This window comes from Ammospiza nelsoni, chromosome Z (genome assembly GCF_027579445.1).
Source record: "Ammospiza nelsoni isolate bAmmNel1 chromosome Z, bAmmNel1.pri, whole genome shotgun sequence".
Classification (NCBI taxonomy): domain Eukaryota; kingdom Metazoa; phylum Chordata; class Aves; order Passeriformes; family Passerellidae; genus Ammospiza; species Ammospiza nelsoni.
Window position 1 is genome coordinate 36,009,375 of NC_080669.1, and position 25,989 is coordinate 36,035,363.

General features: G+C 38.2%; 1 protein-coding gene across 2 annotated transcripts in view; it reads left to right on the plus strand.

Annotated features, from left to right (window-relative positions):
- The window catches only part of MLLT3 (MLLT3 super elongation complex subunit), a 120,036-nt gene that overhangs the window by 81,159 nt on the left and 12,888 nt on the right, over positions 1-25,989 (plus strand). For both annotated transcript variants that reach the window (XM_059492926.1, XM_059492927.1), the window contains 4 exons: positions 565-1,170; positions 17,737-17,815; positions 21,456-21,594; positions 23,119-23,218. In XM_059492926.1, the coding sequence (XP_059348909.1) occupies positions 565-1,170; positions 17,737-17,815; positions 21,456-21,594; positions 23,119-23,218 (924 nt within the window). The remainder of the gene's footprint in view (positions 1-564; positions 1,171-17,736; positions 17,816-21,455; positions 21,595-23,118; positions 23,219-25,989) is intronic.

The window sequence follows — 25,989 nt, forward strand, 5'->3', positions numbered from 1 at the left end:
TTCAGCTTTAGGAGGTTTTCCATAAAAAGGCAATGACTGTTGTCTGTCCAGTCAATTCTTCCATAGCCAGGCTGGACCCAGGATTGCTATTGTTTATGAGGAAAAAGATCTGGCAAAATTCAGAAGATCACAGCAGAGAAGTTAAACTTTGCCTGAAATGTCATCATGCTTTCCTCTGATCCTGTAATTCTGTCGACATCATATGGTCTATGTCTTAATTTTTCTTTGTGATTTTAATTCTCTCATAGGTAATTGTTATGATAAAGATTTCCTAAACTGCTTTTATGTTAACCTTACAATGTATAATGCCTAGGGTAAAAACTAGCTTTTGTTGTAACTTTTTGATGAGCAGTGATAACTGTTTATGTTCCACCAGTTTGTAACAGATTTTTTGACCAAATGTTGGGCTATCTGTTCTTATATGGTTAATTCTACTCCTGGTTACTTGCCTGGAGTTCCAAGTTCTTAATATCAATCCTTTGTCCATATTTTGTCTGCCTTTTGAGGATTTAAGAGTTCTTTCTTTTTTTTTTTAAAGTAAAATTTTACATCTCCTCTTTGCAGGACCCAGCAAGGATTCTGAACATAAATAGCAGCAGCAGTAGTAACAGTTTTTCAAAGACCCAGAAGTTAACAAAGGAGCACAAAGAAAAAAATTCTAAAGACTCAAAAGAACAAAAAAGTGCCTTCAAAGAACCTTCCAGGGAACATAACAAATCTTCCAAAGAATCCTCTAAGAAACCCAAAGAAAACAAACCACTAAGAGATGAAAAAATGGTTCCTAAGATGGCCTTCAAGGAACCCAAACCCATGTCCAAGGAACCAAAATCTGAAAACACTCCTATCCTTACCATAACATGTGGGCAGCAGCAAGAAAAGAAGACTCTCACAAAAAGGCCCTCAATACTGGACACTGATGAATCTTCTGCAAGAAAAAGAAAAAAACCCAGCTCGGATTCATTATTTAAAAGTTTTCCTAGTGCCCCACCACTGATTCTTACTTGTTCAGCTGACAAAAAACAGACAAAAGAGAAATCTCAGCTCAAGGTGGCGAGAGTCAAAGTTGAAACTGATGCACTGGAAAGGAAGACGCCTACTCTGCCACCCTTCGATGACATTGTAGATCCCAGTGATTCTGACATGGAGGAAAACGTGTCCTCCAAATCTGATGTAAGTGCTTGCTTGGTTTTGCTTAGTACTTTACTCAGTGCTGTCTTGAGTATTTGTAGTCTGTGGGACTGTGCACCGAATTTGTGTTCTCCCCTTTCCTTTTGCTGCCTACTGGCAGATTGTCCAAACTGCATTATGATGATGGCCATGTTCAAGCTTATGCTTGTACTACTTGAATTGTATTGCCCATTCAAGTCTTTTCAGTTGCTAATTTTCAACATATGACAGTGAGCGTATGGGAGATATTGATAAACAATATTCCTATTTTGATGTTCTTTAGAAATTCAAGTTTCTTTTGAAAGAACAGGATATGGATTTAAATGCTTGTATTTCACACTCTAAAGCTTTGTTTTCAGGTATTAGAGAATTCAGTAAATCCAGGAAAGGCTTGCAGTTATATCAGAGAGTTACTTATTTTTTTGCTAAAAAGGCAGTTCTGTCAATGACACCAATTTTGTGGAGGAGAAGTTCCTAGAATCTCACTCTGATGAGGGGAATCTATTGCCAAGTAGTAGGCTTACCAAGAAGAAAGATGTTTTAATGGAAATTTGCTCTCCTGAAAATATTTATCTACTGTGCCTTCTCATCTGTTTCAAGTATTATTTGCTCTTTAATTTTATTATTAAAATTAGGATTTTCATCATTCTCCTAGCAAACTTAGGTTTTCAGAAGCATCTTTTATAGAGACATGAAGAGAAGGAAAGGTGTGGTAGAAGAAACGTTTGCTGCCATTATTTGCTCTTATGGCTAGAGGTGTAGTGTGCATGGTAGAGGAATTCTTCCCAGCTTTTCCTGTTAAATTCTCTTGTTATTCTGTTTTCTGATTTGTGTCTCTGTATTGCCTTAAGATTCATAACCCTGCTTGCCCTCTCTGGAGCAGACAATAAATGCCTTGCTGTGAGGAGGTGTCAGCATTAGGTTTTTACTTTGTAGATACTTCCTGTGAGGGAGAAGGTAATTTACTTCTGAAGTGACCTTTTAATGACTGGTCCCTTAGGGCATGCAAAGGCTGTTAAATTTAGAAGGTATACAATAGAACAGACCCTTCTTTACAGCATGACAGAGGGGATACTCTGTGGTTAGAGTGGCATTCTCATTATGGCTTGAAATAATAAATAATTAACCAGTTTATATTCAAACTTGAAAGTGTACATACTTGTCACCCTTGGTGTGAAATATTTTTTCTTGTTTTCAAAAAGCTGAATATTCTATTTTAATTTCTCACTAGCCTTAAGACATACTATATACCCTCAGTAGAGCAGGCTAATTCAAATAGGTTTTGAGTGCCATAGAGGAGCACATACGCTTTTACGGGCTGCAGCAGTTCTCCTTTTTTTTTAAGAGAGAAGAATTCAGACAAGCAAATTAAACGTAATTTAACTATAAACAGTCCTGCAGAGGTGTGTGATGTGTGGCAACTTGAAAATAACTGATATGTAAAAGATATATGGATGGTGGTTAAAACTAATCCTTTTTAGTTGATGATAGGTGTTTCTCTCCTTGTCTTGAAATCTCTTGCCCACTACCAATTGTATAATGAGAACACCTCTGTATTATTAATGGGCTTCCCCAAGTCCATTGTCCATCTGCAGTTGACCTGGAGGACTCTAAGGAGTTCCTTAATTCTGTACTGAAGCTAAAAAGCTGATTCAGTGTTTTCTAAGTCTGTAAGCCGCTGTTACTGAGAGAGCAAATTGCTGAAGTCCTCTCCAAGAGAAGTAAATCCTGCTGGTTTGGACTCTTGTCTATTTTAACATTGACATAGTGGGTCATGGAACACATAGGTCTTCCTTGGGTTTGGGGACAGTTGGTCCCTGTCTGAATGGGTGAAAAGGATGTCTGCCCCTTTTGGACTGTGATCCTTAATAAATCAGGCTGAGTATGGCTCCAGTCAGTAGTAGGATACTATTTAGAAAGTCAGTAATATACTCACCTAAATAAAAACTATCTATGAAACACAGAATAATCCCCTTAGGTACTTTAGTCACACAACTGGCAAGTGCTGTGCTAGAAACAGCTGGGCTATCTGGTTAGTGAATGTCTGCAGAATTTTACAAGGAGATGTTCTTCTGCATTTTACCACTTTTAACCAGGGAACCGAGTGAAAGGTGACCAAGCAGTGTAATATGGATAACTTTATGTTGGAAGAAATAGTTTGGACTTTTTTGTAGGTATTGGGTAAGCTTCTAAGTGTTTCAGGAAGTTTCACAGCTAGATCCATAAAGGGTATATCCAATAAACGTAATCATATTAAGGAAAAGAAAAAAGTAAAAACTAGCAATGTTACATAGAGAGTAATGGAAGTAAAAATATGACAGTGCTTTTTCTGTACAATTTTGGTAATTTCAAATCTGTCAAGGCTTCACAATACTGACAAACATAGTTGCCTGAAGCTGGGAAGATGCTTCTTTAGTGTCATATCCTGGCATAATAATATGCTGTAAAATTGAGTCAATTGTTAGTTCTTACTCTGGTACAGTTACAGTGGTAGGTATTGTACCCCTGATGAACAAAGGGAGTATATTTGGTAGTATCCAGATTTATTCATAAGTATCTTCAAGAAAGCAAAATGACTATACCCAATCCAGCAAATTTAGGTTAGGTAGAACAAATTACTTCACAAATCAGTACCTAAAAGAAAATTAGAATACTTCAAAAATACTGAGTCAGGTGCCATTTTACTAGTTCAAGTTTTGTTTATGACATTTATGCAAACATAATAATACTGCATTAATGTAATGTTCATACATTGTATAGAATGAAGTTATTAATAGCTTTGCTAAGAATTTTGAAGTTTCTTCGCTGTAGGGAGTAAGAGGTGGTCTCATTCTCAAACACATGTTCCAAAATGGTGACTGTTCTCTTTACTGGTATTGCATATGCATGTACTCATATGCATAACTTCACATATAAAACATGATAAATTAGTGATACAAGGCGCAATGTAGAATGTGGAACTTACTGCAAAAATAAGTTTCTTGCTGTTGCTCATCACACATAGGATGGTTCTCAGAATTAGATATAGTCCATTATCAGTTCTCAGTTGTGAAGTCTGGCTTTGGGATTTTAAAATAAGGATGACATTCTGAAAATTTCCTGTGGTGGAGGAGTCTTACAAGCATGATTAAACAGAGCTGTTGTTCCACTGGAATGGTGCTACATGATGGCAATGCTCTTGCTCCTCTCATTTCTTTAGATACAACCCGAGTTCAGTGAATTGGGGTGGAGTGTATCATCTCAATCAATGGGCTTGAATTTCAGACAAAAAAGTAGAGTGTGCTTAGCCCTGGACAGTACAGGCATCATACTCTACCTAACTATGAGCATTCAGACCTGAAACATGGCCTTTGCCTTCATGAAGTAGAGGATGTAGAGATACAGTGTTAACTGTCTGCTAGTGGTTGATCTTTCCTTGGAGCTATCCCTTGAAATTCACCTTTCAGAATCCAGACAGGTTAGCATGCTGCTGTCTCTGGTGAATTTCAGAAAGCTGGACACTGTCCTTTGGTGTCCTGTAGTCAGTCTTTTCTTTTCAGCTTCAAATATCTCTGTAAAATTCAGTGGGAAATGCAGGGAATCACACCCTTCCATAGTGATAAACTCTCTGCCTTGTTAAATAGTCTTTCTGTGTGTGTGACTTAGAACAAGAGCATGTGTGGTCATTCCTCTGTGGCCTATTTGGCATATGCTGTAGTGTGGTACACTGTGGTATTTATTTTAATTTTGTTTTTCTGTTGACTTTGAGCTGTTGATAAGTAAAACAAGTGTCGGCATTTCTCTTCACGTTGCTTTGTAAGGTATCACTTTTCAAATACATCTGTGAATTAAAGTACATTGGACTTCAGTGTTACTGGTCAACTAGGCATTTACAAGAATATGAGATTTTTTTTTTTACTTCATTTGGAAATCACACATAAAGGCTGAAAAACTATTTTACTGACTTTGGTATGAAACTTGCAAAATAAAGTACTGAGTAAAAGCATGCAGATTTATGGTGTTATTAAAGCACAGGCTTTATTAACACAGTCCACCTCAAAATTCTAAATATTTTGTTTTTAAATTCAAATACAGGATGTTTTAGTTAATGAAAACTCCACCTCTTTGCTTCCTATGTGGGACAGTGCAGCAGCACGATAAAAAATACTTGACCTTGATTTTGCTACAGGACTGAAATATGGTGATATTCTCGTAATATTTGTGTGAGCTGCAAGCTGTTGTGTGATATGGAGAAATACAGAATTTTGGATCTGAATGAGGCATTTTCTGTGATTGGAGCTGCCCTTTTTGTGCTGTGGAGCCATTTCAGAAGGGATGCTCAGATTATTCTTGCTTGATTACTGCTGATTTTGCTTGCCCGAGTAGGGAGGAAAAAGTGTTACATGGCTCTTGGTGAGGTTGCTTCAGCAGGAAGACACAAAAGAGATAAGGCAGATGATACATACCCATTCAGGTATTAAATATTCTCCATGTATCTCCAGTTGTAGAGAGCTGAATAACAACTCTTTAGGTCTGCTATGCATGACAGTGGTTTGGTGGATTTTTTAGGGAGTCCATATGAATGGACTGAATTCTGACATATTAATTTCTTCTGTTGTGATTATTTTGCTCGTGGTAAGTATTGTTTTTTTCCCTTCCTGCATTGTGTCACTGCATTAGTAATGGTAGTGGCCTTTTGGCATGTCAAAGCCTATGGAAATACAATCTGAGCAGAAATGTGTGCTAGCAATTTGTGACAGCTCAAGCGTAAGGAGTTTCAGTTATTAAGAGCAGAGTACATTTAGTGGGTGTTTTGCCTTTAGGAAAAAATCCTGTCTCCTTCTCAGGAAGGCCTTTACGGAGCAATGAAAATACAGTAGAGATCACACAGACTATGCCTTTGTACTTAATTAACTGCTTGCACGGCCTAAAGCAGTTGTAGAGTATGAGTACCTTTTTAAAGGAATCCATAAAATGCCACTTTCAATCTGGCCCATGATGTAGTAATGTGATGATTGCAAAAGTGGAAGAACATTTTGAAAACCCCCATGGTCTTGTAAAACCTCCAGGCCCTTGTTAGCTGAAAAAGTGTACTTTCTGCCAGGGCTTGGAGCTAAAGTCAGAGCTTTTTCAGGTAACATTTAAAGCCAGAAGGAGCAGTAGTGAGATAGAGCTCCATATGCTGTTTTCATGTAGTTACCAAAGGTCAAAAAGAAAAAGGAGAAGATAGATTTTATTTTTTTGTGAAACAAATGTGGCCGTGACTCTCAAGATGAGTAATGGTGCAGAACAGGGTTAATACTGATCATGTGCTTCACTGTGGACTGGGCCCTGTGGGTTTGCAATGGTCATATTATTGCATTCTTTACTTTTTATGTGATAATTAAATGAAGTCTTTCTGCTTCTAGTCTGGGAAATAGCACTGCTCTTAAAGCCATGCCAGCCACTTGTGCTATTGTTGGTCATGGTACTCCTGTGTCAAGGAGGTAATTCAGTAGTGACAAACAGATAAATATCATACAGTCTGAGGTGTTTCCTTCCAGGTATATGCTCAGAGAGAAGTAGTGGCCAAAGATAAGCAGACCTCTTCAGAGAAATGGCAGTAGGCGCAAGTATGCTCTGTGGCCATCAGCATCTACTGTAGTATGGCACCATTCAGCTGCTATACTTTGTCTATTTTAATGAGGTGTTACTATGAGGTGAAAAATGCTTTGTGTTCACTCACAAAAGCTTGGGTGCATGTTAGGCTGTTCTGTGTGTGGTGAAATGACTATTGCTGGATGAGGAAGCAGCATGATAGAAAAGTAGAGATCCTCTGGGCAGCAAGCTGAAATGTTAAAGTGAGACAGTTTTGCTACCAGTGTGTGTTGGGAGATCCCTGGTTTACAGAAATGTTAACAATTTAGAAATAAAGCAGTGGAGACAAACTATGCAGAAACTATTAAACGTTCGGGTTGTAAAATTAATCTTCTGAGAGCCATGAAATTTAGTCTTCTTGAGGCAAAGTCTGTTGGGTTTTTGTTTAATTTTAGGCAATGTCATGTTTTGACCACGGAATTAACATCAATCATTATTAAGGTACTAATACAGGCAGCAGTATTTTACTTAATTTGCAAGTGCTGGCTACATCTGCTTCATTGTGACTCAAGTGAATTAACTCAAGTATTTGCATAAATGCAGGTTCATATTGGGGCTGTTTTTTCTGCACTTCAGCACTGGAAACCCTTTTTACCTGCTATCCTGCAGAAAGTAAGGGTTTTAATTGGATGCCAATACTGTAATTGTCTGGATTGTTTTTGTGACATAAAAAGACTTTGTCTCATGTCCGGGTAAAGTCAAGGCAATTTTGAGACACCAAGGTGGATTGCAGTCAAAATAATAAAATATTAAAGACAAGATATTTTATTTTAATCATAATGATGTGAGATCTTCTTGATTAAGTATTTCATTGCTTTGAAGTTGCTTTATCTATCTACTTCTAAAAATTATGTTGTGATCCAGAAGAATGGCTGCCTGTATTTAAAACAAAATCTAACACCTGACAATTTTTAGCTGGCATTTTATCTGTAATAGTTAGGTCTATTCATGGCTTTTATGCCCTTTTAGTTTTTATGTGGAACCAATATGTTTACACTTCTTTTGGTGAGGGGGGGCAAAATGTCATGGTATACTCATGTATCTTTGAAAGTTTGCTGCCAAACTCCCCATGAACTTCATTAGATAATTTTGATAATACTTATCATTCAGAGGCTTGTACTCTGGTGATGACACAGAACTCTTCAGGACACACTGTAAGTACACAAATTAATTTTTATATTTAAAAGACTAAATCATCCCCTGAAAAAAAAATCAAGTTTTTAACTTCTACTAACACAGGATAAAGACTGAGCTCACTGCTGCAGTGAGTGTATACCCTATCTCATGCCCGTGCATTGCCTGCTGATGAGGGAGGGACTGCTGTTCACCTCCCTGTGCTGTGGAGCCCCGGGGCTGTGCTTTGTGTTTGACACTGCAGAGGAATGCTGGGGGCCCTCTTGGAATGGGCAAGGGATGCTCCTGGTGGACATCATTTGCCTGCCCCAGACTCAAGGATGATGGTGCCTGTGTGTTTCTGGTCTCCTAATACTGAAGTGTGTTCATGGGCCTGGTAGAGGAAATAAATGAAAGCAGATGTAATCAAGCAGTTTTCTTTCATGACCTCTGTGTGGCAGCTGCCTTTCTCTCTTGACAACCTTATTCACTCCTTCTCTGCTAGGGAATCATTGCTGTTTAAGGGCAGTGTCATAGCTGAAACCAATTTTAATAATATTTTGAATGTTCATTGAAGGTGGTTCAAGATCACCATATCGGCAGTAGAAAAATTGCTACGAAGCTTAAGTGTTTTAGTGTGAATTTGTGTTAATTCTCTGAGTCATTCTTCAGTATTACTGTGTTGGCTTAGTCAATACCTCAGTACAGCTTACATTTTTGTTAGAAAAAGATGTTGCAAAATTAATTACTTCATGCTTTTTCCTACCAAAACCAAATTCAAAAAACCCAATAAAACCAAACCCATAAAAACTTTGAGTAAAACATCCAGCTCTATTGCTACTAAAACTTAACACTTTCTATTGAAAGCCTCTAAGCTTTCAGGCTTTCATCCTGCCTTGAAAATAGAAATCTTTATCTGCTCAACAAAAATGTCTCTTTGTGCTTCATTGGGTATGTCAGTGGGGTTTCCTCTCTGATCAGCAATATCTCACACCATTCATTCCCATTGGGGCTGAAAACAAGTAGTTGCCTGATCAGATTTATTTGGTGATCAGATTTATTTATTTGTATTAACATTGTGGTGCTGTGGAGGGACCAGGAAATTTGGTAATTAATGCTGTCTTTACCCTAATAAAAATGAAAATTCTGTTTACTTATCCACAGAACTTGTATCAGCATCTCAGAGCGACGTGAAAGGAGACTTTAAAGGCAACTGATAATAAGTGCCCCATCAGCAGTAGAGCTGTTTTGTTGCTGAAGTCAACAGGCAGCTCCACATGTGCCTGAGCTCCCCGAGGAAAAGATGACACACATCAGGGGATAGCAACTGGGGCCAGCAGTAACTGGATCAGTGCCTCAACATTGGTTACCCCAGTCAGAAAACTATTGCAAAACTTGTGATGTTTAATACCATACTTGGTGAACACTCTTGATTAGGACAGAAGTAAATCAAGTGATTTTGCTGCTCTGTATGAGGTAATTTTAGGTATTACCTAAATATTTGGAGGAGGTTACATACAGTAACCTGTGTTTCAAAATTCAGATTATCAGCTGCAAAACTATTACAGTCTAAACTGTGGCAATAAAAAAAGTAGATACAGGCTGTGACAATTTTTGTATCTTTAAGTGGATGAATATTTTTCCATTGCCCATGCTGCTTTAGTGGATTTTAGTTATTACAATTCATCTGTATTTTGTAGATGGAAAAGACATAGTTTCAAGATAGAGCTTATTGCATCGTGTCTTCCATAAGAAAAGTAAAATATCATCAAGGAAAGTGCCATGGTTTGAGTATTCCGGACAGCAGTAATTCAGTTGCAAAGTTACTCATTCAGGGCAGAAAAAGGCCAAAGGAGAAGCCATTCTTTGTGCTCTTGGTGGGCTAAATTTGGGCATTCTTTGTGGCTTTGGGAGAGGGCTAGTAAGAGTAAATAAAATTTTGGATGTTATATGTTACAATTTTAGCTAAAGAAGACAGTTTGTAGATGAGATGTTTCAACTTTATTTGCTTGTGCCATATACAATGTTTTTGGTCCTTTGAATACTGTAAAACTCAAGATTGATCTGATTTGTACTACATGAGTTCTTAATTTAGCCAGTATTTCAAATAATGTAATTGCAGCCCAGTATTTTTAATAACTTTATTCAGTTGTTAAGGTAGCTATTCAGGTAACTATCAATTACATTACAAATAGGTTACACTGCATCATAACAATTTGAGTGAAATTAACTTATATATAAGCAATTATCACATTCTTATTTTTGTAAGAGACTGTCTTTGTTGTGGGTTATATTCTTATGTCTTATGAAACAGAAGCGAAACTATTAATGTAAAACTCAGATCTTGCTATCCAAAAGTTATTTTAAATCAGAGAAGTAGAGATAAGGAGCTTTAAATAAGGATTACTTTTTTGTAAAAGTACTTGTGTAGGCAAAGTTACAGCATGCAGATATGTCAGCTGTAAATATTAAAGAACCAATAAGAAAATAGAAATCTGCTCTATAGGTTTTCTCTCAGAGAATCAGTGTTGTATGGTGTCATGGGTTGGGCCTGGCACAGAGCCAGTGTCCCCATGAGAATACCCTCTCCCTGGTGTCTGCTGTGAGATGTGACCAGGAATAAGCAAAGCAGGCTCCTGCTTAGAAATAAACAAAACTTTATTAACTAAACTACAAGAAAAGAAGAGGGAAAAAAAAAAACATAAGGGAAAAAATGCAAACCTTACAAAATCATTTTCCTCCTCCCCCCCACCAAATTTCCCAATGCAATACATTCCCCCAAATCACCAACTGTGTGGCACCACCCTTTAGAATACTCAATCCTCCGTCCATGAAGAGGAGAGGAGTCCTTCTTGCACCATAGGCTTCCCCTGGAAACACGCTGAAACCTCGTGTGCTTCCATGTCACTCGGCACCGCCCGGAAAGTCCTTTTGCCGCTTGTGACATCTTCCTTCCATGCCCAGTGCTCTCACCACTGTGCATGGACCAGAGCTGCTTTTAGGGTTGTCTTTTAAGGATGGCTTGTCTCACTCCAAAAAGGCACAGTCTCTGCTTTGGGACATCTGTCCCCCCCAATTTTTCACCCCCTGGGGCCGAGGGGTCCCCACACTGAACCCTCCTGGTTCTGAGGCACTGCCTCCCCCTAAGTGCAGTCTCTGTGTCACAGGAATATAAATGGTTCCGTCTATGGCCACACAAGAAAAGTCCAGCCAAATGGCCACTCCGTCATCTCTCCCCCACTCAAGAGTCTTCTGCACTTCCCTTGTGGCCCATTCCCTCTTATCTCTCATCTCTCTTCTCATTCAGCTCCAAGAGAATCAGCATTTGCAAGGTTTCTATCATGGAGAAAAAGGGTTAAAAATTTCAGTCTCTCCCTGTCCCAGAGCTCCGGCACTCCCACGCTGCCCTGCTGGGCACCTTCTCACTGCGCTCCCCCCCACCCTTCTCCTGGGCCAGCCACTGTCAAATTCAGATGCCGGCTCTCCCTCTCTCTCTTTCTCCCCTGGGGGGGGATGGCTGCCCGATGTCTCTTGGGGCTCCTCCACCCTTCCATCCGCAAGGGCCTCCTCACCCCCCATTTCTGTCCACGCCCAGGCCTGCCACATGGCTGCCCCTCCCCCGCCCAGCAGCAGCGGCTGGACAGGGGAGGGAGATCCGACCTCCGTCCCTCGAAGTCCCAAGAGAGCTTGCCAGGGCCGCAGCTCTGGTTTTTAACCCCTGTGTGTTCTCAGAGGCAGATCTAATCCTCAGTGATCGTACCAAATGCCAATCTTAAAATCTGAGCATCCATTGGTGGCCTGATGGTAGTGACCACAGCATCCCAGAAATCTCATTTCCGGTCCAGCCACCACATATGGTCTGTGTGTATATAATGTGGATGATCTTTTGTGAAAACTACTAGACAAACACATGGTATAATCATAGAGTGAGTGCTTAGGAACCATTTTGTCAGATGTTTCAGATCTATAGAAAATGTGTGTAGAGCATATTGCTGCCAAACATCATATCTAAAGATCATTGTTAGGTTTACAGTATAACAAGACTGGCTAAAAATTATGACATTTTGAAAAATCATTTGAGGAGTTTTGTTTTCATTTAGGTATGTATTTGCTTGATTTGTATGACCTCAACAAGCTTTCCACATAGTAAAGTTTTAGTGTGGGTCATGCTGGGACTGTTCTACAGGTTTGAGCTACATAAGAATAGAGGGGAACTGAGGTGAATTTGCAGACTCTGAGTACCTGCTGAGAAGACCAAATTTCTAATGTGGAGAAATGCACCATAGTAAATAATTATACCCATAAAAGCAGTTTTACATGTAGATGGTTCTCCAGTTGTTCTGCTGTTAATAGGAGTGTGTGAACTCCTAACATTAGAGCCTCAGATCTGGGAGAATTTAGGTGATCCACCTTCCTGATGCCCCAAAAGTGACAGCAGACTGTTTGATTTCCCAGACAGTGAACTGTGAATGCATTAACATCTGTCCTTCTCAGTGGTGACACATAGTGTAGGGCACTGTAGATAAAACAGCATAAGAGAAGGGAGTTGGGAAGTCTTAGCTTCCACCACAGCAGCTGAAGGGGCTGGCCAGAACAACTGCCACCTATCTTCTATCATTACTAATCCCATTAGAGCAGAAGATGTAGAGTAGTTGAATGAAGCTCTCACCTTAGCTTTAATACCAAGACTGAATTTTGTGGTTTGTATTTAGTACTAAAATTAAAGTTACTTTCTTTCCAAAACACATTTTCTTTATTGCCATAGGACAGCTCTGTGTATAGAATGTGTGGAAATTCTCAAAGGGAAAGTTTAACATGTTAAATCAAACTCTCAGAAAATCAGTATCTTGGTATTGCTTGTCAGCTTCATTTGACCTTTCCATAGTTAAAAGAGTGCAGAGGGACAGTTGCTATCCTCTCATCACAGGGCTTTCATGCCACTGGGCTTATAAAATGAGCACTATTTTCCAAACAAGTATATATTATATTGTTTGGCCTCATTTTTTTCCCATGTAGTTCAGACCTTGTATGGAATACAGACCTGTTAAATTTCCCATGTTGCGCTGCTCATACTTTGTAAATTCTTCACAAATATTGATGTCTTTTCACACATTTTTGGTGGTCTAAATAACAGTGTTTAGTGCCGGTTTTGAAAAGCCTTTATATAATCCTGTATTTGCCAGCATTACCTACTTATTTAGGACAGTCTTTATCCTTCTTGGTAAGGCTTATCTGATGAGAGCTTCCATCAGTTTGCCTCTTGTGTTTAAGGACCATGTTCATATTCATGTGACCATACACAATTTTATTTTATCCTTAGTTTACTCATTATCTTGTAGTCCTGAAATCCATGGAAACTGTAGTATTCAGCCACTCTACAAAGCAATCCTTCATCTTCCCTCCTGTACTTTTTACTTGCTTTACTATATATCTGCCACTCTTTTCCATTGAGGTGTTTTCAGGGAAAATACTCTACAGGTTACAGAACGATCATCACTACTGCTTCATCTTTCAATTTTATTGTATGATGTTCTGAAAAAGAATTTTTATCCACATTTTTTGTTCAGTCTCCTGTTCATGAATCTTCTCTAAATCTAGACTATTTGTGAGTTTTTCTGTTAGCATTGTCTCAAATTTACTTTTGATTTATAAAGGTAAAATAAAAATTTATCCATAAATGCAGAAAGAAAGGGATTTTCTTTCAAAATTAAATAAAATGTTTCAGTAGGACAGTCTGTAAGGAAAGGCAAATCCCACCTGATTTGGTGCAGTTGTTCAGAGGAAACAGTTGCAAAGATTTGATTAAGGCCTTTTCTTGATGCTACTTATAAAATTAAGACTGTGTTTCAAATTCAAAGAATCACAGACTCCTTGAGGTTAGAGGGTACCTCTGAGTGTCGTCTGGTCTGCCTGCCCTGTTCAGCCCTGTTCAGCCGGGCCGCTTTGGGCTGGGTGGCCAGGATCCTGTCTAGACTGCTTTTCAATATCTGTTAGGGAGGGAGATGACAAAATCACCCTGGGCAGCCTGTGCCTATGATTGGTTACCCTTGCAGTGAAAAGCTGTTTGCTGATGTTCAGTGGGAACCTCTTGTGTGAGCTGCAGATAGGTTGAATTATTCGCCTGAGAGCTGAGGTCACTGACAGGTCACTTAAGTGGCGGTAGATGTTGAAAGTACAGGAGGCCTGTAAGAGAAAAAGGCTTGTCCTGCAGGAGCATGTTCCTCCTCCCTGAAATTCTAAATTTGCACAAAGTGGAAGTGGAAACAGTGCTCAGCTGTATAAGTAGTTTCAAGTGTACAGACTTCTCAGTATGTATAGCACTGGGAAACATACATCTCTACGCTATCATGCATAAAAAATAAGAAATATGTAGACTGATATGAAATGAGATCTTGCTACACCACTTCATGTTTACTTCAAGAAACAATTTGTAAGCTTCCTTCAAGAGTGGTTCAGGGAAAGGCTGGTAAAACCAGTGTCACCCACATACAGATATATTCTATTTCTTACTGTAAGAATTAATAAAGATCTTGAAATGATGGGGGTTATTTTTAGAGTCACAGAATCATATCCTGAGTTGGAAGGGACCCACAAGGATCATCTAAGTCCAGCTACTGGCCCTGGACCTGACAGCCTCAAGAAGTTGTACAAATTGGGACAATCATAAAATATTACAGAAACAGCTCCATTATATCCTCTGCTATAAACAGGTGGGCTTGCTGAAAGTTTTTTGCAGCTCAAGAGTGAGCTACTTGTAAAAACAGACAAGAATTTGAAAATGGCAGAAGCCAGGTGATTTAGAAAAATCACTGGTAAAAAAGGTACCTTTTCATGGAAAACTTGGGCCAAAGAAAATTGCCTTTTTTGCTGAACAGCTTCAAAGCACAGAATCCCTCAATCAGGCCTAATAAAGAAGTCACTGTCTACTGTGCATCACTGTGAGAGCACTAAAACGAAGTAGACTGTCTAAGAATGCAATATATCATAGGGGGTCATTGCACTAATGAACAGTTCAGGCCCAAATTCTCATTAGCTTCTCTGTAGAAAGAGAAAATGGGTAAAACAGGAAAAGGTCATATGAGAGAAGCTCTTCCCTGATACTATCTTAAACTTTTATTGTTGAAAGATAGATTTTAGTTAATTTCAGACCTATTAAAAACAAATATTTTGTGATTAGGAACCAGTGAATAAGAGCAGAAAGCCTAAGTGCATAAAGCCATAAATACCTTAGTCCATGGGTTAACAATCTGTAAAAGTGTCAAAAAGCATTGCTTAAGTGATAGAAGACACCCGCTGTTAACTAGAAGCATGGGTGCTGTTGGCACCAGTCCATATTCATATATGGAAGGCATCTTTTTAGTTCCTTCTGAAAAGGCAAATCTTTTCTGTTAATAACATTCTTTCTCAGGTTAAAAGCAACTGTTTCCTCTGTGTGTGTTCTCACCCAGATTTCTCAGTCCAAAATGGTTTCATTTCCAATACTTAACAGTTTTAATATTTATGCTAATCTATATTCCTTGGAATAAATTTTCAGATTTTGGGATGTTTAAGGAAATGAAGTAAATAGTTTCAAAAGTTATTAGGAACCCTTTTGAAATAAGTCTAGATGATCAATGTGTTTCCTAAGTTTTTGTGGTTGGAGTTCTCAAAATGATCTTGCTAAAGCAGAGCAAAATTTTTACCAGGAAAATACACAACTTTGTATGTATCTATATTCATTTGTTCTTGTGATATTGACTCAATTAGTTAATGCTGGGAGAAAATTTTGGTTCGGAGCAACTTCACTGGTATTTTTATGCCTTATAATGAGAATGAGATTAGGCCTTTCTCCCTTTTTTAATTTCAAGCAAGCTAGTTAAAAAAGAAAGTAGCGAACTTGTAATAGTTAAATAGTCTCTGTGCCTATTTGATTTTTTTCTTTTCAGACTTTTAGCACTTGAAAGCCAAATATGACTGTCTTTTAGTGTTTGCTTTTTTTTTGAGGGAATGGACTTTAAGTAAGTTGAAGCTCATGCTGAAATTAATAAAGAAAAAATACAGTTAATGTAAATCTGCAGAAACCAGTTCTCAGCTAGTAATTTTGCTGCAAGAAGCAGAAATTGATGGATAAACCTGATGTTTAAGAGTAGCCTGCAGCTAGACAACTGAGCTTAGTTTGCTGATGTCTTTAAATTTTGCCTGGACACTTGTTCTTCATCACTGCAGTCTGTTTCATATTATCATGATTATTTTACAGCTAAAAATCTTGTAAGGTTTTGCAGAAACTCAGGAAGGAAATGTTTTATTTTTTTTTTTCAAAAATGCTTGATTTTCAGAGCAGTGTCAAGTAATGCTGCAGTGTGTTTCGAAAAGGTTTGATGCTGTGTAGTGTGTAAGAATCTCTCTTGGTACTCTGAGTGGGTTGTGTTGTTGTTTGGGTTGGGTTTTGTTGCACAGGATTGATTCAGTTGTATATAAGTGGCATACACACACAGAGTCAGGTACAGAGTTTGTATTTTGACTGTGTGTCTGTGAGAACTGGAGCTGATGTTGATTTAAGGAGAGCAGATGTTAATGGTGTATTCTGTTGCCCAAATAGGCATCTCTCATCGTGAGAAAAGGCAACAAAAGGCAGTAAATCTGCCTGCTCTATTATGAAGGGCAACAATAGATTGATTTATGGGGAAAAAGCAACTGTTAGGCTTAGGTAGTGAAAACTGAGTTTTACAGACTGGATATTTCTGCTGTCATTTTTGAGAACAATTTTGTTCTGTCTTAATTGTGAGGCAAGGAGAGTCAGAAAATGTTGGTTAGCCTGGATAACACATCATGATACTCAGTTGTATAAAATTTAAAGTGTAAGCAGGTTTAATTTTCAATAGTAGACCATTATTTTCTAAACTGATTTTCACTGTTCCTTCTGTATGACCACTTCTTTTGTGTTCTCTGTTAGCATCCCCTTTGCCTCATATCAGATTCATACTTTGTCTCGTACACAGATGAGTGTGCAAGGATGTATCATTGAGTCTAGGAATCAGCCAGAAAGTATATGGAGACATGCAACCTGGCAGCAGGAAGAAGACTCTTCAGTAAAATAGTACAGAATTTTTCGATGAAGTAATAGATTTCCTCATTAAACTAAAGGGAAATTTACACATTTTAAACAACAGTAGGAAAAAATGTGTGTAGAACTGTTTATTAAATAATACACACTGATTTTAATAGCCTTGTTTAAAAATCCAGTTCTCTTTTGTAATTGGTAAATTCTAGATAATTTCACTTTGTAACCAAGCATACCTTCTGATTCAATCACATTTACAATCTGTGGAGTTTTGATACATATGAAAAGGGTTAGGAGAATTTCAGTCACAGCATAAAAGTTTCATTTGAATCCCTATATTAAGACTTATTTTCTAAGGGAGATGAAAGAAAACTGTCTGAGGTTTTCTGGCATTTAGTGTGGTCTGCTTGGGTCTTTTGTTTTTCAATTCCACAATGTCATTGCTAATTTGAAAAACATTGCATCTCTAGTATGACAATGACAGTGATGCCTTAGGTCCATTATAAACTCATTTAGTCTTTCATGTTGTATAATCTTTCAAACAAGGCTTTGGAAACTTCTTGTTAGACTTTAGCAAAGAACTAGACATGATGTAGTAGTGTGTGTGTATGGTGAGTGCAATAGTAATTTCCACAATGTTTGCCTCACTGACACCTGAAGTTAAGGTCTTTGAGTACTATTTGGCCCCACAGTTTCTTTTTCTTGACAGAATGTTTTAGGCAGTAACTAACCATAAGAGTTTTTCTAGGCAAAAGAATGTCTCTTAAAATGTTATTTATTTTCTTTTTTTTTCTTTTAAGTCTGAACAGCCCAGTCCTGCCAGTTCCAGCTCCAGTTCCAGTTCCAGTTTTACACCATCTCAAAACAACAGACAACAAGGTATCAGTAAAGGAAAAGAAATTGAAATGAATGTGTGAAATGAATGAGCCAATGAAAACAGAACTCATGGCATCTCATGACCTCTTTTCTTCTGTGTTTCACTGCCTGAACTGGCCACAGTTTTGATTTAGAGACTTTTCTGCAGGTTGTTTTCAGATGTGACTATAAGGGCAAAATAAAGGAGAGAAATAAACTGGTAATCTGAGAAAAGGGTATGAATATTGGTTGTTTTGAAGGACTGAATACATGCCAGTCACTTAACAGAGGATAAACCCAACAGAGCTTGTGTTTCTGAGTTGTACTTCTGCAGGGTTAGGTAGCATGGCACCTGGCTCCATCTGAAGCCCTGGAAAAGTGTGGTTTCCCATGGGCAGCCAACAGAAACCCACAGATGTGTTTATGTAGACCCTTTCAAAGGCTCTGAGCATCCCATACTACTGGGAAGTTTTAAGAGCACGCAGTATTTACTTCAAATACATGGCATGGAAGGATGATGGTTAGATTTAAAGTTTGCGTTTTGATTTTCTGGCTAATACTTTCAGTTTACTTGAAACTCAATAAAGAATTGCAGTTTTCTCCCTGGACACTTTGCCAAGGCATGTTTTCTGTAAATAAGCTGATATTAATTCTCCATGATCTATTAAACTACTTAGTTCCTGGTTGGCTTCCTTCCCTGGTTTACAAGATTGTACAACCGATACATTCTTAATGAGTTTTTGTTTTATTATTTGTATAAGGAGCATTAAAAAAGCAGTCTTTGACTTAACAAAATTGTTTGTTTTAGCCATTTGTATTCCTCAATGGTAAACTTGATTTAGGGTTATGACAATACATTAGTGCCTCAGGCACACTGACTTTAAATAGATTTGTACATGATTATGTGATGCATATCTGTCCTAGTGCCTTTCTGTAGGTGACTGGTACTGATTTTCTGATGTTTTCTGGCAGTGTTATGCCATGTGAAAGAAGGCAAAAGCTTGAAATGAATGGTGGTAATGACTGGCTTCAGGCAGTTAATATTTACCTAACAATAAACAGATACACTTCCTGCTAAAACCCCATTTTTGTTCTCACAAAAACTTTAGTGGTGTGAACTGTCCGTTACAAGCCAAAAGACTTAGATACCCTCTTCTGCATCTGTTATCTTTGCTGGGAAAAAATTTAGTAGTTTCTTCTGAGCAGACTGGTCCCATCCATGTTTTCTGGATCATACACAAGACGTATCACAGATTGTCTTTCAGTTCTTCTCTAGATTAGGTGGGAGATTTGTCCTCCAGTGTGAACAGCTCTGAAGTGCAAATGGTCTGTGCATCTTCTCTTTTTTGCAGCAGTAAATAGTGGTTTCTGCTTCCTTCTGGGAGTTCCAGAAATAAGCATGTTTATTGTCCAGGCCATGCATTTGTATATCAAAGGTATGGAGCACCAGGCATACCATGGCATGTTCACGATGTATGTTGTGCTCTGGTCAGAAGCTGTACTTTTCCTCTCACCTGGAAGTTACTTGCTAGGACTGTTGCTCTTTTTCGGTTGCATTTAGACTCCAGTGCTCACTCATGTGTCAAAAAAACACAGCATGAACTTTTTTCACCTCTTTTTGCATAAACAGTGGGCCAGCTTGAGGTTCCTCAAGTTCTTCTGTCCTTGGGGCTTACTTTGATATTTATCTATTTCCTTACCAAGAAAACTTGCTCATGGGCAACTCCTAATTTTCAGTTTCTCCTTAACTTTTCTGATATCTTAGGAGGCAACAACTTCACAAACCTTTAAAAAGGTGGTTATGGAATTTTAGAGTAAGTGTGCAAGAAGCAGAAGCATGTGCTATCCATGCTAAGAAAAAAAAAGACCTAAAAATTAATGCTCTGTGGATTGGTAGAAAAGTCTGCTGAAAAGTTAGGTAGCAATGTGCTTTTCAGACTCCCAGACATGCTCCTACACTAAGTGAGAACTTGTTTCAATGACTAGTTGTTCAATGCTGATGGGGCTGTCAGTGATGGATGTATCTGAGGAGTCCAAGTTTCTTTTTATTACTGCTTCTATAAAAGCCTTTTCCCTCCTTCAAGGGTCAGATGGTAAGTTATTCAGTCAGACTACAAGTTGTCATTTGCAGCTGAGCATTGTGTTCCTGAGATTCAAACAGGGACAGAAAATGGAGCACAACTCAGCTGCTTCTACATATCAGCTGTGGGTGCATGGACAAGATGTACTTCCATAATGTCACCTATACAAATGTCTGGTCAACCAGGAATTTGGCCATGAGGACCATCTGGTTTTCTTTCCTGGGGTGTGAAAACAGAGAAAAGGCTCATTTCTCTGAACTGTCCAAATTGTGTCAATTTACAGAAAGTTCTAGGGCAGCCTTAGTGATAAATCATTCCAAACAACAGCTTGGAAGTCACTTGCACAAAACTAGTCAAAAAGGCTTATGGCCTGAACTTTGCTATGTCTGTAACAGTCCATAAAACTGTCCTCCCCTATGAAGGGAGCACTGTCATACTCATTACCCTGTTATGAGTATGACTGACAGATGTCTCCCTTCTCTGCTGGCAGTGACCAGGGAGGACAGTCCTTGACTCAGTTTTGCCATTAGCAAATAAAGATTTGAAAGCTTCATCTCAGGCTCAATGTATTCATGTTAGTACTGTATTTCTTGGGCTGAAGAAATTGCAACCATAATAGTACTTGCTGTTCTTACAGCCATCACTGGTGCTTTCAACTGCTGCTTCATGTCTTAGATGGGCTATACTTCATAGTTAGATGTCCTATGGCACCGGGACATTTTATTTTCTTCCCTCTTCTAATCTGCTTTTGCTCATTCTTATTTCAAGTAGCTGTAGTGTTACACTTCCCAGCTCTATTAAACATGTTTTTCTTTCTGTAACTGTCTCTTAGAGTAAAAAGAGTGAAAATCAAAACCCAAACTGAGCTCAATGCAGTTTTGTAAGCAAGTTAAGCTTTGTACCTTCTTGCTAATACAGGAAAAGTGATAACATGGTGTTGGATGATATTGATGCACTTCATACTTATCAACATGGGTGAAGTAGTTAGTCCACTTGAAATTGACCCTGAAATAATAGGAACAGCTGAAGGTAATATACATAAAAACCAAGAAGACAAAATGACTGCCTTGTACAGTACAATTTACTCAGAGTGATTTGTTAGAACCAACCTCTTATACATGGATTAACCTAATAAATGTACTAATACTGATCAGTATGTCCTGTAGATCTTAACTCACATATAATGAGAAAGCAAAAAATACTAAACCCCAGCAATACAAAAGAAGCATGCTCTTAGTAAGCATACATTTCATGTCAATTTCTCCTGTGGTGACAATATTTTACTTACTTCAGCTATGGTCCAGGGTGCAAATTGTTCTAACACTTGAACACGTGAATTGTCATTGTCAAGAGTAAGTCTTTTGAAGCTTACAGAGTTGCTCATGTGAGTAAAGATTCATGAATATATGGACAGGTCCCTGCAGTATAATCATCCAGTGCATTACTTAGTTACTTAGTTTGTTTAGTTTTTAAGACTCTCCTCTCTCAGCACTGTGTGGGGGAGATAGTTTTTAAAGCTGGGTAAATTGCCCAAAATACTGGGAAGTAAACTTCGTTGATTTTTATTGTCTCTGTTGTTTCAGGTCCATTGAGAACTATAATGAAAGATCTGCATTCAGATGATAATGAAGATGAATCAGATGAAGCAGATGACAAGGACAATGACTCTGAGTTGGAACAACCTGTAAATACTCGAGGAGGAGGAGGAGGCAGGAGTCGCAGGTGAGTGTCCCGTGATTGAAAGTGGCCTGCTGACCAAGACATGTAGTGCTTGTTAGTAACAAAGCAAGGTCCGATGTTTTCAGAGTGCTGAGTAGCAAATGGGCAGAAAATTCACTCTTTCTAAAGCATCTGCACATAAAAGAGCCCTTTTCAAACACTAACACAAGTAGCCGTTCCTGATACAAACTCTTCCTGTACTAATCAATATGGTTATGATGATCCTCATTTGCTTGACTTTACTCAATTTGATGTGATTGTGACTTGAGACGAGGAGTTATAATTACTCCCTGGCCTAAATTAGAGAAAATTGTCCTTCCACTGTTGAATAAGCTATTCTATAAATAGTCACAAGACCTCTTTGCTTACCAGTTTTACATTAAGCTGTTAAATTGAATCCAAATCAATGAAATTTGAATTTCAAGTAAATTCTGTGCTGCATAGAGTAGATAATGCATAAAAATGCGTCAGAGGGTAAAGCAAGTGTCTGTCAAAAATATTTTTTAATTTTTTATTTTTTAAAAGAAGCTTCTGCATCCTTGCTACAACCTTCAGAAGGCATCCCAAAACTCATCTGGTGTTCAGGCAGCTTGAAGCTCCATCCAAATGATTTTCAAAGTTATGGAAGAAACCGAAACTGTGTCTCTCAAACATTCTACATATTAGGTTCTTTATGTAATTCAGAGGATTTTCCTGTTAGAGCACAGCACCTGAGTGGCAGTGTCAGCTGCTGCTCGTATGGGAAGATAACAGGAAAACTTTAATGAATGCAACTGCTTCCCTGGTGTACTTTAGCAGCTGGAATCAAGGAGAAAAAGACGAAGATGACTAGCTGTTGGAGAATTTGTTGTCAGTGATTGTTTAAAGGATTGTTTTAAGCTCAGCTTGTCTCCTGGTGTGGAGATTTTATTTCAGATTTTTGATGAAACTTTAAGGCTATTGTTTTTCTACTTCATTTTGTCCCAATTAACTAATGTTTTTTTCCCCAACAAAAAATATTTTCTGTTGTTCATAAGTGAATGAAAGGTGAAACTGACTAGGAGCTGGGCTTTTTTGTGGTCTCTTCTGAGATGCTAAGTTTTTAATCAGGAAAAGCTGTGTTAACTTTTGACAATAAACAAGGAACTTTTCAGTAAAACATGCATTCAGGTGGGATGTACAGCTGTTTGGAAGGGTTTTAGGAGAGCAGAAAAGTGTCCCTAAAGGCCACTTTCCTTCTTTGACATAGCTGTGAACTGAGATAGGGAGAAGCAGTTGAATTTTGTAGGTGTTTAACCATTTCTGTAAAGTTAGCTGCTGTTAACTCAGCGAAGTGCAGACAGGCAGCCTCCTTCTTTGTGCTACAAAGAGTTTTTTCCAGAGTGCAGCCCTGCTCAGATGCCTCTCTTCCATGTGACCTTGATGAACAATAGCCTGCTTAGCAAGGGATTGGTCATTGTAAGTCCCTACCTCAAAGTCCAAGGTTGACTTACCCCATTTGACAGCCCTTTGTCTGCAGATGTAATGCTGTGGCTCTTTTTTCTGCAGGGTTAGTCTGAGTGATGGCAGCGACAGCGACAGCAGCTCAGCTTCCTCACCGCTGCGTCATGATCCAGCACCACCTGTTCTGAAAACCAGCAACAGCCAGGTGAAAATGCAGTTTGGCTTTGTATTAGCAGCAGACAGAGTTAGCATCAATCTCAAGATTTTATTGATGCATCTCTTCTCCTTTCTCCCACCAGTGTTCATCTGGAAAGATACAGTATTTTTTTTTACTGCAGTGGAAGGCACAATAGTTTTTACTTTGCATCAGAGTACTTGTTCTAGATTTTTAAGAGCTAACGTTATTTCTGAGGTAGCAACATAGGGTAGTTTGGTTTTTCAAGGAAAATAAAGTAAATTACCTAGAGTTGCAAAATACTCCAGGGACAAATGAGAATTAGCTTTTGGGTAGTACCTCTCTCACAGTAAGTATAAAAATTAAGTATAAAAACTCACAATATTTACAAAATAAAATACACCATTTTCCAGTTATTTTAAGTGTCAATTGCATCATATGTAAAGCTGTTAGGACACATACTGGCTACTTACAGTTGTGATATAGTTAAAATGGTGTCTATGTGCACACAAGTTTGTGGTTTAGAGGGTGAGCTTAATAGGTGGGTCTTTTCTATATCTGTTTTCTATAATTGCTTCAATTATCTGGCAGATATTATTTATTTGCCTTTATTTTTCTATTAAGATTTCCAGCACAAGCTACAGTACAAACCTCAAATATTAGCTAATTTCAAATACATTGTGGGGAAGTAAATGCCACAAACTAGGAAGTACTTTGTGCCCAGAGAGAAGGTAATTTCATGTCCAGAAAATATTTTCTACCACTGTAGGCTCTTCTAAGTTGTCTATACAGAAGTTACAAGTTTTATTTAAGAGATAGGCTTGAAGTCAAAAAGCTGTCTATATGGGTGAAGAATGTTGCATTTACTGACCACATAAGCACAAGAAAAATAAAAAATCTGTCTTCTTGGCATGTTGTTTAATGAAGACTGATTTCTAAAGAGCCAATGCAATTGTTAAGTAATTGTAAGTCTCAATATCAGCAGTCCACTCAGTCACATCTTTTGTGTTCCTTTGCCTCTTGGTGATATAGTAGAAGGTCTATCTCCACATTTAGAAACTCCAAACAATAGCTGTGTGTCTGCTAAAAAAACCCCCAAACCTTCACATACCTTCTTCCATTTCTTTAAATGAGCTAAATTTTGAGCCCGATTTTTGAGCTAATCGGGCTGCAAATTGGAAATTTTGGGAAGCATTGTGAGAATTCAAATTGTGTGAACTATAGCTACATTTGAAATCTCTTCTTGGTCCTTAGTGCTGCTTGCCAGGATGATTTTTTACTGATGAAATCAGGTGATGATGAAACCAAGTTCCTTTATAGAACCGAAGAGTTTGTATTTGTATTAGCTTTCTCAGACATGATTAGTGCTGTATCTCATCTATAAAGTGCTTAAGATGTTACATTTAAACTGCATATCAAGAGCATTGTAAGGAAGCTGCTTTTTAAAATACACTGTGTTCTTGACAAAGTTGTATTTGAAACCAAGAATTTTCTTCCTGTGAAAACTATAAATGCGTCTAAAAGGTACTGAATCCATGATTAAAGGCCTGTTTTTTTGTAGGGTTGGGTGGGGGTTTTTTTCAAGACAAAACTTTGCTACTGGCCTACACAGCAGTAACCCTAGAGGGTGTTGAACAGAAGTACTAGAATTATTCTTCAAAAATGTATGTTTTGAATCTGAACATTCATCACTCTTGGCTAATTAAATCAAGTAAGGTTAACTCAGATCTGCAGTCTCTTTCTCTAGATAGGAAAATAGCTGTCTGCCAGCTGTGTTCTTAAGATGCTGGGGAAGACATATACAATTTAATCATTTGTACCAAGGGAAGGAGAAACGAGCGAGGACTTGGGGGAAGATGTCAGTAAGGCTTCTAGAAGACTTGTTCTTACACGCTTTATTTCCTTGTTTTAATTACTGAGTTTTATCCTGTGTTGTGGCTGTTGGGTATGATTTTTGGAGTTAATCATGCTGGTGATGTTAGTCTCACTTAAAATGAAATGTGAAACATAATCTCCCATTATCTGTGATTACTTGGTTTTCTTTGATGTTTGTCAGAAGAACTGGTTATATTATAGGTTAGGAATGATATAGTGATATTTCTTTTAACTTCAAAAAATTGTTGTCTGTTGAAAAAATGGAAAGAACAATCAACAGTTCATTTTCCCCCAAATATTTCTGCCTTTAGTTCTAAAAGTTTCAAATCAAGCATGGTGTCCTGCTGCTTGTTGATGTACTCTTCTTGAATCTATTTCAGTATCAGATGAAGCAATCTTGGCTTGTATGAGTGATAATAAATGAGTGTGAGTGGCATTGAAGGAAGGGTACCATATAAGTACAAAAGTAATTACTGCCCATCACTTCGTTTTTCAGTTATAACTCATACAATCAAACAGTCACTCATACACTCACTCAGTCAAACAGTCAAGGACTGTTTGAAAACCTCTGCTGTCAAAGAAGAGAGATAGTATTGAGGAGGGGAAAAAGGAACAGGAAAACTACAGTGATAGTGTTTCGTTTCAAAGGCACTGGAGACACCCTCAGCATTGTTTAGTGTCTGCCAAATCACCTCTTATCCTCCCAGCATGTGAAAGATAGGGGGGGAAAAAGCGTTGAGAAGGCTTTAAGTGATGTAAAATTCCTACTTTTAAGGATTAGTAATATCATTATCACCTCATTCCAGTATGTAAGCTTTTTCTGCTGTAAGTTACTGTTTGTTCTGAACAGTATGAGTAAGTTCTATGGATTAAAGAATGAAAAGCTCAGTTTTGAGTTTGTTTCATTAACAGCTGAATTTTTCCAT